This window comes from Diospyros lotus, chromosome 3 (assembly GCF_014633365.1).
Source record: "Diospyros lotus cultivar Yz01 chromosome 3, ASM1463336v1, whole genome shotgun sequence".
Classification (NCBI taxonomy): Eukaryota; Viridiplantae; Streptophyta; class Magnoliopsida; order Ericales; family Ebenaceae; genus Diospyros; species Diospyros lotus.
In genome coordinates, this window is record NC_068340.1 from 37,444,681 (window position 1) to 37,460,941 (window position 16,261).

At 38.1% G+C, this 16,261-nt stretch overlaps 1 protein-coding gene across 1 annotated transcript; it reads right to left on the bottom strand.

The window, feature by feature from the left end:
• Positions 1 to 13,679: 13,679 nt before the first annotated feature.
• LOC127797029 (dehydration-responsive element-binding protein 1A-like) lies at positions 13,680 to 14,787 on the bottom strand. The gene has a single exon (XM_052329487.1). It carries the CDS (start codon positions 14,619 to 14,621, stop codon positions 13,956 to 13,958), a length of 666 nt encoding a protein of 221 aa, XP_052185447.1. The 5' UTR covers positions 14,622 to 14,787; the 3' UTR covers positions 13,680 to 13,955.
• Positions 14,788 to 16,261: the final 1,474 nt, after the last annotated feature.

A 16,261-nucleotide genomic window follows, 5' to 3' on the forward strand; every position in this document is an offset into this window, starting at 1 on the left:
AATTTCCTCCATTTCATTCACTTGCCTGACAAATGTGTCTATTGGTCATTTTTATATATCCAAATCATCTTAATTGTGACTCTTACATCTTATTTTTTACAAGCACCACTTGAACTTTTTTACACGTCTTTTCTTGTATGGCCACATCCATCATAACGCTTTCATCTCAGTTGTGCTCATATTTTTGCATATATTAGTGCTTAACTATCCAATATTCTAGTCATACAAAAAGATGGTTTTTAAACCATATGATAAAGTATCCCTTTAGCCTTAAAGGGATTTTAGGATCATATAAAATGATGTATAACTTCTCCACTTTAACCAGCCTCCCTTGTCTCTATCAGTAACATCCTTCATAATATTCCATTCTTGTTGAATAATTGATCCAAGATATCGAAATTAATCTCTCTTTTTTTTAGGGATAACTTGATCTTTGCATTTCACAATAACATCATCCATCCTTATACTAAACTCACTTCCCACAGAGTTTTTGACCTATTTAATTTAAAACCTTTAGATTCTAAGGTGTTTCTCCACAATCCAAGTTATTATTTGTTGGAAGATATCGACATCAACTGTTAGGATGTGATTATGTTTCCTAAATCATTATTGTATATATAGTTTCCTTGTATGTTATGTAGAATATTTCTTTTTCCTTTCTTAGACTTTCCTATAAGTTTATTCTCTTCTCTATTAATAGGGCATGTATTCTATGGATTAATATACGATTTTAGATTGAGAATTTCTCTTGCTTGGTTTCACTAATTTCTACATGGTATTAGAGCAAAACCTAAGTAAATTTTGAAATCGTTTTTTGTTTTTCCCTCGGCCTTCTTTGCATGTTCTTTGTTGTGTCCTTCCAGCCGTCATTCCCTTTGTTTGCCTTCTGCTTCTTCTCGATTATTTCCAGAATGTCAGAAATCACACAGGCTACATCTTCCATGCCAGTGAAGGAGACAATGCCGATTGTACTTGCAATTGGAGGCACATCTCCTGACGAGTTACCTAGCATGCATCCATCATACCAATTGGATGGTAGCAATTACCTCCAATGGTCTCACTTGGTGAGGAACTTTTTGAAGGAAAGGGAGAAGATCTCTCACCTTGTTGGAACAACTCTCAAGTCATCAGATCCTCTGTTCACGGCTTGGGACATTGCAGATTCCATGTTGATGTCATGGTTTTGGGCATCAATGCAGCCCGAGACAAGTAAAAATTACATGTTTTTATCTATGGCTAGGGATATATGGGAGACGGTAGAAAGGACATACTCTAAGGTGCAAGATGCATCTGTTGTTTATGAGATCAAGACCAAAATTCATAGCACAAGACAAGGGGCTATGAGTGACGGAATACTATAACAAGATTAATGGTTTTTGGTTTGAGTTAGATCACTACCAAGACATTAAGCTGGTGTGTAGTGAAGACACTATCATTATAACCTCTATTCTTGAAAGGGATAGAATAGTAGAATTTTTGGCTGGGCTCAACACTGATTTTGATCAAGTTAGAGCACGAATCCTTAGCCGAGACAAACTGCCATCCTTACATGAGACCCATTTCCTAGTTCGGAGTGAAGAACATAGAAGGATTGCCATGCCTAGTGATAATCATATGGAGGTTTCTGCTATGATTTCTAACAGAATGCAGGGGGCATGGCCTAAATCATCCCATGACAAGGAGCAGTCTTTAGTGAAACAGGGTAGGGACACCTTGTGGTGTTCATTTTGCAAGAAATCTAGACACTCACGTGAGACATGCTTTCGATTGCATGGAAAAGAAGCAGTCTTGAACAAGATGGGAGGTGAATCCAAGGAGACCAATAAGTTGCAGTGCAAACAACCCACAAGAGCCTACCTAACCACTAAGGAAGGAGAAGATGCTACTGGAAGAGAGGAGGTTATGGACTCCACTGCTTTGGGAAGACTGAAACTTGAGGACATTAGCAAGGAAATCAGTAAGTTGCAGTCTTTCTTGCAGACTCTTCAAGGGGATTCATGCTCCTTAGCCAAAGCAGGTATGTGCCAAAATTTTGAGAGTTTTATTGCCTCCAAAATACCTAGGAATGAGTTATGGATCTTGGATTCTGGAGCAACTGATCATATAACTCCTAACCTACATTTTTTTGAGACATATGAACCCTTGAACAGTTCTAGAAATATTATAGTGGCTAATGGCCACCTTGTTCCTATTGTTGGGCATGGTAAAGTGAGTCTTACCCTTAATTTCAAAGTGCAGCAAGTTCTTTGTGTTCCTAGCCTTTCTACCAATCTTCTTTCAATCTATAAATTAACCCAAGACCTAAATTGTCGTGTGATCTTTTCACCCTATGACTGTGTGTTTCAAGACTTGACAACGGGGAGGACGATTGGTGTTGCTAGGGCACACAAGGGGCTGTACTTCTTGCAGCAACAACAGCCCTATGATTTCTCTGCTAGAGAACAACCGATTCTCTCCCATGTGTCTCAATTTGATTCCAACAAAGAGGATGTATGGCTTCATCATCTTCGACTTGGGCATCCTCCTCTTCCTTTATTAAAATCTATGTTTCCTAACCTCTTTCATGGTCTTAATGTTAGCGATTTTCATTATGATGTATGTGAAATATCCAAACATCATAGAGTTCTCTATGCTTTTAGTCACAAATTATCCTTGTTTCCTTTTTCATTGGTGCATTCTGATGTATAGGGACCCTCAAAAACTCCCAATTGTTCGGGGGCTAGATGGTTTGTGTCTTTCATCAATGATTACACTCGCATGACTTGGGTTTACTTATTAAAGAAAAAATCAGCCCTTAGCAGTGTCTTGCAGTCTTTTTATATGATGATCCTTACCCAATTTGGAGTCTCCATTCAAAAATTCAGAACGGACAATGCTCGAGATTATTTTAATCAAACTCTAAATCATTTTTTTCAGTAAAGAGGCATTCTCTATGAATGCTCTTGTGTTGACACCCCTCAGCAAAATGGGAGAGAGAAAGATAAGCCATCTTCTCAATGTGACTCGAGCTCTTTTGCATCAGACATCTGTTCCTAAAAATTTTTGGGGTGAGGTTGTGCTTACTGCTACTCACCTGATTAGTTGGGTCCCCTCTCGAGTAATTGGCAATGTTAGTCCCTTTCACTTTCTCACCACTCAATTTCCACATCTTACTCTCCATTCACCTCTTGCCCTTAAAGTCTTTGGGTGTGTAGCCTTTGTGCATGTCTCTAAGCAACATCGGGACAAATTTGATCCTCAAGCCCTTCGTTGTGTTTTCTTGGGATATTCTTCCACTCAGAAGGGATACAAATGCTACTATCCTTCTACTCGGAAAATGATTCTCTAAGAATGTCACCTTTGTTGAAAACCAAGGTTTTTTTCATCATTCTGCTTCTAGTCACTAGGGGGAGAGTCTAGGTGGTGACCAGGTTTTGCCCATGTTGGAATCAATTTTTCAGCCATCCCCATCCCCCACTCAATCTAATGGTACCTCTGATTCCTCTCTTCCCACTTGTTCCTCTCCTATTCATCTTGACTCAAGCTCAACTCCTACAGAGGTAACATCTCAAGAGATACCTCCATCAGTTTCGGATTCTCCTACAAGGTTCAAAGGGTCACCTTATCTATATAAAAGAAGGAATTAGCCTACTCAGTGTGCTCAACAAGAACCAACTTCCTCTCCACAGGCAGGTATGGAATTCTCTCAGTCAATTTAACCTTCACCTACTACTGATCACACTGACTAAGACCTACCCATTGCCATTAGAAAGGGAGTTAGAAGCTGCACTAAACACCCTATAGCCAACTGCGTTTCCTATCATCGCTTGTCTCCTAAGCATAAATGTTTCATCTCTTCCCTTGACTCTATAGCCATTCCTAAGACTTTTGAACGAGGCATTAAAAGATCAGAATTGGGTATATGCTATGCAAGAAGAAATGAGGGCCCTAGAGAAAAATCATACATGGGACTTGGTGCCCAAACCAAAGGGGGTGCAACCTGTGGACTGTAGGTGGGTATTCAATGTTAAGTATAATGCTGATGGCACTTTGGAAAGATATAAAACAAGGTTGGTAGCCAAAGGATATACTCGAACTTAGGGCATTGATTATTTGGAGACTTTTGCACCAGTAGCAAAAATGAATACTATAAGAATCCTTCTATCCTTATCCAGTTATGGTTGGCAATTGATGCAATTGGATGTTAAAAATGCTTTCTTACATGGTAATCTAGAAGAGGAAGTCTTATGGAACCACCCCCGGGGTTTAATAAGGGTGTTGTAGGGTAGGCTTGCAAGCTAAAGAAAGCTCTTTATGGACTGAAACAGTCTCCAAGGGTTTGGTTTGACATATTTTCGAAGGCTATGAAATCTATGGGGTACAAGCAAAGTAGGGGAAATCATACCCTCTTTATCAAGTACTCGCAAAATGGTAGTTTGACTGTTTTGTTGGTATATGTAGATGATGTCATTGTTACAAGAAATGACATTGAGGAGCAACAACAACTAAAAATAGATCTAGCTCGCGAATTTGATATCAAAGATCTGGGTAAGCTCATGTATTTTTTGGAGATAGAAGTGGCCTACTCTAAATATGGTATTTTTCTTTCTCAAAGGAAATATACCATGGATCTGCTGAAGGAAATAGGGATGCTTGGTGGTTGGACAGCAAGGACTCCTGTAGAGCCTAATCTAAAATTGGGAAATTCTGATAGCCCAGCTGTGGAGAAAGAAAGGTATCATCAATTAGTGGGACAATTTATTTACTTATCTCACACCAGTCCTGACATTGCATTTGCAATCAACTTTGGGAGCCAGTTCATGCATAATCCCACTGAGGAGCATATGCAAGCAGTGAGAAGAATCCTATGCTACCTTAAAGCCAAGCCTGGAAAAGGCTTGTTGTTCAGACCAAGAAAGGAAATGGAAGTGGTAGGATATACGGATACTGACTATGGGGGCTCATTGGTAGATAGGAGGTCAACTACAGGATACTGTGTCTTTCTTGGGGGTAACTTGGTGTCCTGGAGAAGTAAAAAATAGAATGTGGTGGCCTGATCCAGTGCAAAGGTTGAGTTTAGAACGATGGTTTTAGGTCTATGTGAGCTACTATGGCTAAAGATAGTGTTGGAAGACCTGAGGATATCTTGTAATGGATCTATGAAGTTGTGTTGCGACAATCAATCTGCTATCAGCATTGCACATAATCTTGCACAACATGACAGGACCAAACACGTAGAGATTGATCGTCACTTTATTAAAGAAAAATTGGAATCCAAGGAAGTTTGCATACCCTTTGTCACTTCAACAAATCAGATTGCAAATGTATTTACAAAAGGCGTGCTTATTAAGAGGTTTGAAGCACTTGTAAGCAAGATGGGAATGATAGATATTTATTCACCAGTTTAAGGAGGAGTGTTGAAAGATATCGAGATCCACAAGCTGTCACTACAAATATGGTGGATTCTTTCTGTTGAGAAGAGCGGAAGACTCAAACACAACAAAATGTAATCTCAGAATCCAACAAACACTCACGGTAGAAGGAAATCACACAACTTACGCAAATAATGAAAAATGCAAGCATAAGAAAGGAAAGGAGACGGAGAGATTTTATTGTGGTTTATCCCAAAATAGGGCTACATCCACATTGAGCTCCGGCATGAAGAGCTCACTGCACTATTTGGAGAAAATAAATGCACCCTCAATACATACAACTCTCTCACTCACTATACATCAATGGTTCTTTAACAAAACCGCCTCTTAATCACAAAATATAGATTAGAAGCAAACCCTAGAACCAGAAAATACACAAAAAATGAATGAATAGAGAGAACCGAGAAAACCCTTGCTCACCAAAACCTTCTGTTGATTGCTCTACCCTCTCTTTTCTTCCTTCTTTCCACACTCCAATCTTGAGGCACTATAACAATATATAATGAATCTGAGCGGTTGAGATTGGATCCAGGTAAAGGCAATATCGATGGCTAAGGATGGACGTAAAGGATGATTAACAGAAAGGGTCAAAGGACAATCAAGGAGCGTCGAGTAGAGAAGTGGCTGCTGATGGTTGCCAAGTGGCCATCCAACTAAGGGAACCTGTTAAGCTGGTGAATGAATATCTATCATTCCCATCTTTGTATTACCTTTAACCTGTAATGGAACCGTTACAGGTTTACATTTATTTATACCAAATCTTTGTATTGCCTATAAAAAGTAATTATGTTGATGTATTTTTAAATTGAAACTGCTTCTGTCCTTTTGTATTTTCATTCCTAAAATTTTCATAGCATGCTCTAAGTCCTTCATGTCAAATTTTGTATTTAACATAGATTTTAATTCACTGATTTTGGACTTAGATTTGCTAATTAACAAGATATCATCTACATATAGCAACAAATAAATAGGAATATCTGAGAGTGTAAAATAGAAGCAGTTATCATATTGACTCTTAACCAATTCCCATTATAAAATGGTCAAATTTTTTGTACCATTGTCTAGGAGATTGTTTTATGTCGTACAAAGATTTCTTTAATAAACAAACATGTTGAGGTTTAATTGAATCGACATATCTGACAGGTTGTACCATATATATTTGTTCATCTAGCTCACCATGTAGGCAATTTTAACATCTAACTGTTCAAGTTCCAGATCAAAATGAACAGCAACAACAAGCATTAAACGAATAGTTTTAAACTTGACTACTGGTGAAAATATTTCATTATAATCTATATCTTCCCTTTGAGTAAAACCCTTAGCAACTAATATTGCTTTGTATTTAATTAGGTCAGAGGGAGACATACATTCCTTTAGCTTGTTCAACCAATTACACTGAATTAATTTTTGATTCTCTAGTCTGGGAACCAATTCCCATGTTCCGTTTGTAGCAAGAGAGGCCATTTCCTCATCCATGGCTTGTTGCCATCTATCACTGTCTTGAGAGTTGACAACCTCCTCATATGTGGAAGGCTCACTATCCCTCAATTCATTTCCTTCAACCAAGGCACAATAAACTAAATCTGAATAAGCATACCTAGAGGGTGGTCTTACCACCCTTCTGCTCTTGTCCTAGGCCAGTTAATACTCACTAAGATCTTGTTGGGAAGCATTAGCTTATTCCTCCTCAATCTCAGGGTCATCTGTTTGTTCCTCATGATCAGTATTGTGATCAGAGGTTTGATCCGTAAGAGATGTAACTCCTTCCATATTAGGTTCAAGTGTGGTTGGAGCAACTGGCAGGTCATTTCCTCCTGTTGGTTGCTCCCCTTGAATCTAGCATGATCATCTAAGTTTTTGTCTTCGGTGGGTTCTATTGTGTTTGTTAACTTACAAGGGAATTTAGTTTCATTGAATATGACATCTCTATTGATGATTATCTTAACTCCACTTGAATGCCTATCCCATAACCTATATCCCTTAGTACCTGCTTGATAACCAACAAATACACATTTTTTGGATCTAGGTTCTAATTTACCTTCAGATTAGTGAGCATACACCTTACAACTAAAAACTCTTAGGTAATTGAGATTTAATTTCTTACCTGTCCATATTTCTTCAGGGCATTTAAAATTCAAAACTGTTGAAGAGCTTCTATTGAGTAAGTGAGAAGTAATGGAAAGAGCCTCTCCCAAGGATTTAGGCATACATGTGGTAAATAATAGGCACCTTACTTTTTCAAGTAGAGTTTTATTCATTCTTTCAGTCACCCTATTTTGTTGGGGTGTGTTTCTTATTGTCTTATGCTTAAGTATGCCCTGTGAATTACAAAATGCATCAAATTTCCTACTGCAGAACTTTAATCCGTTGTCTGTTCTTAATACTTTAATGTTCTTATCAGTTTGATTTTCTACTAAAGTTTTTCAAGTTTTAAATCTTTCTAAGGTCTGATCCTTGGTTTTTAGTAAGAACACCCACTTTTCTAGTGAAATTATCTACAATGAAAAGGAAATACCTGTTACCACTATGGGAGGGAACCTGAAAAGACCCCACAAATTAGCATGTAGGTATTCTTGGCATACCTTCGCCAGGTGAGTTCCTTGATGGAAACTCAACCTATGTTATTTACCCAGCAGAATACATGGTTCACAAAAATCCAAGGATCCTGCAGACACTGGTCCAAGATAGTCTTGGTTTTTCAGTGCCTTTAGACCTTTCAGGCTCATGTGACTAAGTCTCAAAGTGCCATAAATCTGTTTCATCAGAATTAATAGCGCAAGCAGAATGCATATTAACAGAAGAATGATAGCAACCATTCAAAATATACAAGCCATTTTTCTTGGTATGATCATCACCCTAACTAACGTGCATGAAATCATTTTCTGCTTTATATAAAAAACCTAACTCATCAAGTGTGCCAAGAGAGATCAGCTTTCTTTTTAAACCTTGTACATATCTTACACCGATTAAAATCCTTGTTTTGTTATCATGCAATTTTAAAGATACCTCACCAATACCTTGGAAGCATGAGTGGTTATTACCCATATAAATTGTTCTAGTTTCTTTATGATTAAAATTTTGAAACCATTATTTGTTAGGACACATATGAAAAGAACAATTTGAGTCCATTACCCATTCATTTTCAGCAGAAGAACTAGAGACAGTAAGCACTTCAACAATTAGAACTACTTGCATTTACAGTTACATTTCCCCCTTGTTTTTGTTTCCTAACAAAATTATAGCAGTATTTTTTAATGTGTCCCTCTTTCCTACAGTGGTAGCATTTTCACTTAGTTTGTTTATGTTTTCCCTTCGTATATTTCTTCTTTTCTTTAGACCCTGATCCATTAGATTGATCAGTATTACCTCTATGACTTCTTTTATCATTTTTAGCTTTCACAAACAGATTATTTCCCGACTTCTTTGATGAATTTAGTTCAAGTTCTCTAGCCTTAATACCTGAGATTACAAGATCCAAACTAGGAACTATGCCAGTATATCGTAAAGCATATTTAACAACATCATAGTTATCAGGCATGGAATTCAATAAAATCATAGCCTCACTGGTATCCCCCAGAACTTGGTCAGTACCTATTAATAATAAAGCTAATCTAGTAAATTCATCAACATTTCATTCATTGATTTAGAGGTATCCATCTTGAAATTAAACAACATGCCTTTCAGATATATAAGATTAGGTGCAGTCATAACAGCATACAAAAAATTAAGCTTATTCCAGAGAACAATAGGGTTAGACATACCATCTACCTATCGGATAATACTGTCACCGAGATGGAGGAATATCAGATTGTAAGCCTCCTCTCTAATTTCTTCAGTCCGAGCAATCTGGTCTATGGATCATTTTCGATCATCTAGTTCCAGTGCTATAAGCACTTTGTGATGAGAGAGTAAAACCCTCGTCTTCTTTTTTCAACTACCAAAATCGCCTTTTCCATCGAATATTTCAATGTCTAATCAAGTGGACGCCATCTTCGCCTTGCACGAAGGTAACTTAGACCTCTAGATTTAGACTTACTCAGCAAACACCCACTGACGATGAATCTCTTAGCAAACCCTAGAGAACTGATTGGCTCACAGATCGAAGAACAGACCCAAAAGTTGAATGAACTGGATTCCGACTTAAACCCTAGAACACGATTAATATAATCGTGCTTTGATACCACTGTTGAGAAGAACGGAAGACTCAAACACAACAAAATGTAATCTCAGAATCCAATAAACACTCATGGTAGAAGGAAATCACACAACTTACGCAAGTATAAGAAAGGAAGGGAGACACAAAACTTTTACCGTGGTTCACCCCAAAATAGGGCTACATCCACGTTGAGCACTGGCATGAAGAGCTCACTGCACTATTTGAAGAAAATAGATACACCCTCAATACATACAACTCTCTCACTCACTATACATCAATGATTCTTTAACAAAATCACCTCTTAATCACAAAATACAGATTAGAAGCAAACCCTAGAACTAGAGAATACACAAAAAATGAATGAACAGAGAGAATCGAGAAAACCCTTGCTCACCAAAACCTTTTGCCGATTGCTCTGGCCTCCTCTCTTTTCTTCCTTCTTTTTCCGCACTCCAATCTTGAGGCACTGTAGCAATATATAATGAATCTGAGCGGCTGAGATTGGATCCAATTAAAGGCAATATCGACGACTAAGGATGGATCGTAAAGCACGATTAACAAAAAGGGCCAAAGGACAATCAAGGAGCGTCAGGCAGAGAAGTGGCCGCTGATGGTTGCCAAGTGGCCATCCATCAGGCGCCCAATTGGGCTACTGAGGTTGCCAACTTTACCTTCCATCAAACGGCATCGTTTGATGCTTCACCACACACAACACTTTCCAATTGTTATGATGTGATTATGTTTCCTAAATCATTGTTGTATATATAATTTCCTTGTATGTTACGTAGAATATTTATTTTTCCTTTCTTAGACTTTCCTATAAGTGTATTCTCTTCTCTATTAATAGGGCATGTATCCTATGGATTAATATACGATTTTAGATTGAGAATTTCTCCTGCTTGGTTTCACTAATTTGTACATTTTTCAACCCTTATTGTTTCATCCATCATGAAAATATTCTCTATAAATAGCATACACCAAGACAGTTATTCTTGGATGTGCTTTGTGAGTTCACCCATCACTGGAACAAAGAGGACTAGTTTGACAGTAGTGCAGTGTAATATTGATTAATAGTGTGTTGTGATTTGTAAACTGTAATATATGCATGCATTATTGATATTACTTGGTTCTATTTTTTAATATCATGTTAATTACTTAGGGATGGTGGTAGATGGGCATCATGTCAATTTCACCAATGTTGAGTTGTGGTAGCCTAAAATCAGTAGCATGAATATACCTAAGTTGGTAAATTTTATTAGCTGGTCCCGTTGATTAGGAAAAAAGAATAAATATTGTGGGTGGCTAGCTAATTGGCATCTTCTTTCTGGCTTGGGCATAGAGAGGAAGAACTAACTGATGGGTCCTGCTGTTTATTTTGATTGTCTTGTTAATGGTGGTAACAACCTGCCTGCATATTGAAAAGTAACATTAACTATTGCTGCTTTTTAACCTCTGTTCTACTTTTCACAGGCTTGGACAAATGAAAGGGTTGAATATGAGATGGATTTGGTTGAATCTGTGGTAAAATCACTTAGGCCACTCCGGTCATTGATGCCTCCAAAGGAAAGGCATGAAAGGTAGATGTTTGGAGGAATTTTTTTGAATTTCTTCCTTTCCTTTTCTCCTGCATGGCATTTTCCTTTATTTTTTTGCCAAATCAATGCATTCAAGCCAAAGTTTTTTGTGCCTTTTTTGATTCCTCTTATTTTTGGCAGGAAAATATTCCAATTTCTGAGATACTAGTTGTTGCCTAATCATTTTAATCTTTGATTATGCTGTTTCTAATTGTATGAACCAATTTTTTTCCTTGGATTAGCATGACAAGTTTTAGATAGTAGGATATAATGTAATGAATCATTGACTTAGTGTGAATAATCTTTCACCTTGGGGATTTATGATCTGTAGATGTTGCACCTTGCCATGAACAAATAAGTTGGACATAATTTGTAATTTCCTTTGCTTATGAAATTTTTTAGGAAACGCAAGGACTAGTTAGTACTTGGTAATGGGACATTCTGCATGGAAATTGATCTTGGAATATCTTATGGGAAGAAAAGCTTATGAGGGATGATTTTGGTACACTCATGAGACTTATGTCTCTGGTTGATTCAATAAGAACTGAATCCTTAATCCCACTCTCCCTTGCAGATGCCTTGCAGTGGCTCCGGCTTTGAAACCACTGCAAATGGCTTTCAGTGAGTGCAAATAATGGCTGTACTTGTGGTTTGGTTTCATCTCACTTGTAATACGAATAGCAGAGTTCAGTTAGTTCAGTGAGATTAAACCATCAACTAGATTAGTGGGGCCTAAGGGAGAATAGGCAGAATGCTAAGTGAAGCCACTATTTTAGATCTTCAAGAGTTTACTTGGATAGTTTAACTCTTTATTTTTTTCAGGATACTGTATTAATAGTTGCAAAAATGTTCTCATTTTCAGGCGAGCAGCTTTTGCTCTTTGCTGCAATGATGCAGTTGCACAGATTATCATTAAACACGAACTTGAGATTTCCACTCTCGCCACTTTATCATCTCTAAAGTTCTGGATTAATATTCTGCGGTCTGGTTGATGTTTTTTAATTGTATGTTAAGTTTGAAAAATGATCTTGGCTTGCTTTGAGCTTGAGTAGTATTCATGGCTTGAGATTGAGTCTGAAACTCAGGTGCTATTAAATGTGGATTGGAGTTCAGCCATCTCTATTACTCACCTTATGTGGCTCTCTAGCACTATTAACGTAAAAGCTATGATTTATTTTATCCATTTAGGGTCTTTAATGTAAAAGCTATAATTTACTTGCCTTAAGTTTGATCTCTATGATTTTGTTTGCTCTTCATTTTGTCAGATGAAATAGTTGTTGTCCTTAAAATGAACTTTTCCCAGGTTCTAAGGGAGATTGATGCTGCTCCAGCCGGATGTGCTGTGTTCATGGTCAATGAATCCCTTTCTATTTATCTCAAGCTTCGACGAACTCTTTAACAGACAAGCAGAGTGTGAAAAACTGAAGAAAAAGATAGGAGGAGATACAAAAGTCAGTGTCCTTTCCAAATTGGAACTCTTTTTTGAGTACTCCAGTACACAACTTTGGCAAACAGTATATGGCCTAATACCCCTAATGTAGTCGGAAAAAAGTGTTGGTTGTTTATGGAGTTTGTTTGATAAAAGAATTTTTACTGCAGTCAGCCATGCAACCATCTTACAAAAACTGAGTATACAAAAAGATGAAACACCATATCATTGTTACTTAAAAGTTTGGTTTTAAAGAAACATTTGTAATCTAGAAAATGAACGTTGTTCTGGAGGTCAGTTAAGAGTAATATAACTCAATTCAACAAATACATTATAATGTGTATAGCGTTTAGTTTAAGATTAAAATTCCTACATCGTTGATATTTATATCCATGGGGCCATCATATGAAGCAGGTAAGTAACAAGAACTTACGATGATACGTACAGATTTGAGTGCTTACCTCTTGAGAATCTGTCTTATGAAAATCCATGAAGAGAGGTCTGGGATGGGTAGTACTTTTGGTAGGCCAAATTCCATGTCTGGCTCTGACTAGTAAACTCCTAAAATTAATAAGCAGCCGAGGCAGCCATTTTCGTCTAATTGACTTCTTTTGTTGGGCAGTTTTCTTATAAGCAGCTATTCTCGTTGTACCTATGTTTTGCATTTTTACAGGCAACGAAGATGATGGACGCTGCTGGCTGCAGAGAAAAGGTTCCAGCCCATATTCATGAAGATAATGTAGCAAGGTCTGCACTCTGATGCGAAAACTGTTGTCCTTGGAAGAAGCTAGCCAGCATCTGGAGCGTGAGTGAAATTGCAGCCGAAGCATCCCCAAACAATGCTGCTTAGCTGACCTTCAATAGCCCATGTTACATTGCAATTCAAAGTCCCCAGGGTTGAATATTTGTCACTAAATGTGAAAAACTCATCTTATCTTTCAGCTTGTTGATTGTGTAATGCTCCAATGTATTTAACCGATTTAATGGGAATTGTTATAGTTAACGCAAAATTCCCATTTTCTATTTACAGTTCTGATTTAAAATTTTAAAACATTATTACTATATTATTCTGAAATGAATCGTAAAGATAAACTACTTGAGCACATATCTTTAAAAAGTTTAAACCAAGGGTCAGAAAATTTGACAAGTCAATGTTTTAGACATTTGCGTGTCTCTTGCATAGAGACAAAGCTTACACTCCAGTTACCAAGTATGGCAACAAACTGGCTCTTCTTACATATATTACAGCTTTACCACTTTATTCTATTTGATATCATATCGTAAATCTAACTACCATTCATCCGTACTTATCAAAAACCTCAGCACGGAACGCCTTAAGAAGCTCAATATATATTTCTACTTATCAAACGTAAAGCTACTCATAACTACATTGAGAAACTCCACAGTGGGAGCTCAGCTTCAGCATCAGACTCCACCTCCTCTCCGGAAAATCCATGTGCTCCGCTGCATTCTGGTGGCGGCATCATTAACCCTTTTGCCATGTCCCCCAGCAATCCCGGCCACTCGAAAACCGCCTCATCCATGAAAAACACCGTCTCGCCCGGCATTGCCACCTTGGAGTCCTCCTGCTTGGACGGGCGGAAGGCTTCCGCCGCTTCAGCCGCCGCCTTCCGAATATCCTTGGGGTCAGTAGACGCCGGCACCGGCAGCCTCCAAGCCGAGTCGGCGAAATTGAGACAAGCCAGCCTGCCCCTCAGCGCAATAGCCGCAACGTCGTGAGCTCTCGCCGCCATCTCCTCGGTAGGGAAGGTGCCCAGCCATATCCTCGACTTCTTGTTCGGCTCCCGCACCTCGCACACCCATTTCCCGGAGTTCCTCCGCCGCACGCCGCGGTACACCGGGTGCCGCGTCTCCCTGAACTTCTTCCTCCCCGCCCGCTTCTTCGGGTGGCTCGACGCCAATATCACCTCCTCGTCGGAGAAGTTCGCCGGCCTGCTACTCCCGCCGTCTGACCTCTCCGGCACGTCAGCCGCCGCCCAGAAATCCAACCCATATGGAATTGGGTCGGAAAAGTGAGAGGACACATCCATAGAGCGACTGAACTGAACTGAGTACTAAGATTAAGCAGTAGCTGGAAGTGATCAATAAGAGTAGTACTGAGTAATTAAACAAGCTGAGAGACGTTCGAGTTTGCAGTTAAATGTGAAGAATATAAATATATGTATTTATACATATATATTGCAAAGAGGACGATGAAGGGAACACGGAGTGGAGGGGGGATACAGGCTGGAGGGAGAGTGATCGAAGTGAGGTGAAGTGAAGAGGGGAAAAGTGGCAAGTGGCAACAGCTGGTTCCTCGGATGGCTCGATGGAGGAAATGTGTAGAACACGTGTGGGATGACGTGGCGACTACTGATTCTTTGATTTTGACTTTTCGATTTTGAGGAAGCTGACTGATGGGAGCGCAGTTGATGAGTTGGATATTATCTCTTATCTTTTTGTCCCCTCTATCCATCCACTTCTTAAAGCTCAGAACCTTCCCAGTGTTTTCCTCTTCCAGCACCCCCCCATTTCCTCGCCGATTTTTCTCCCCCAATATGGCCCTCTTCGGCAACTCTGAATATTCTTCTCCATTTTCTACAATATTTCGTCGTGATTCTGTTTTCTGTGGTATTTTTATTACTCGTACAGTTACCTTTAACAATAATTTTAATTTAATCAACATCATTTATAGAGAAAAATATTATTTTAAAAATATTAAAATATAAGAGTACTGTCCTACTCTAAGAGATTAAATATTTAGAAATTAATTTGACAAAGATAACATCAATTCATCGTAAAAAAATAAAAAAAATCGTATGGTTCTTAGATCATTTGGTAGAAAAAGATTTATAAATATTTAATCCCAGTTGGCCATTTAATTTTAGTCAATTACAGATTGAATCAAATAATAATAAAGGGGGCCGAGGAAATGAACGCTTAGATTAACGATCGGCGACCAGTCCCAAGATTCTAAATACCGAAGCTTCCAAGACACAGAGCGAGCTTCGGAACTGCAGCTGAGGTGGCACATAGGACAAAGCCTTTGTAAATGACTGTTTTGCCGTTTCGAGCTATTTGTACATGTATGTACAGTATGACTTTGCCAGGTGGGTTTATCGGTGGGCAAAATGATTATTTTGTTCCAATATTTAAATGACCATTTTACCCCCTCTTTATTCTAAATGGAATTGCGCCGCCCTTTCGTGAAGTCTCTGCCCTGTCTCCCTCTCATTTTCTCTCCAGCACATCTCTATAAATCATTAATTTTATAAATTTTAATTATTTGATCTAGAGCATATTTTTAATGTGAAAGTGACCCTAATTTATAAAAAAGTAAGTTTTTTAAAAAATTATTTTCAACACGGATCATAATATATTACAAGGAAATAAAATATCTTTTTTTAAAAAAATATTATTGATACATTATCATGTACACCTTAAACTACACAATGATATATTAATGTCCAAAATGCTCTCACTTAAGGCGCAATAAAAGGAGGGGTATATATGTCATTTATGTGTCTTGTGTAATCTAAAATATATATAAATGATGTACAAATAGTATGATCCAAAATATAATAATTAAAATTGGTCTAAATGAGATTGGGTTTATTTTTTACGGGATCTATGTTGTGTAATATGTTTATTTTTGTTACTAATTGGACTTTGAATTGTGAATAGAACACAT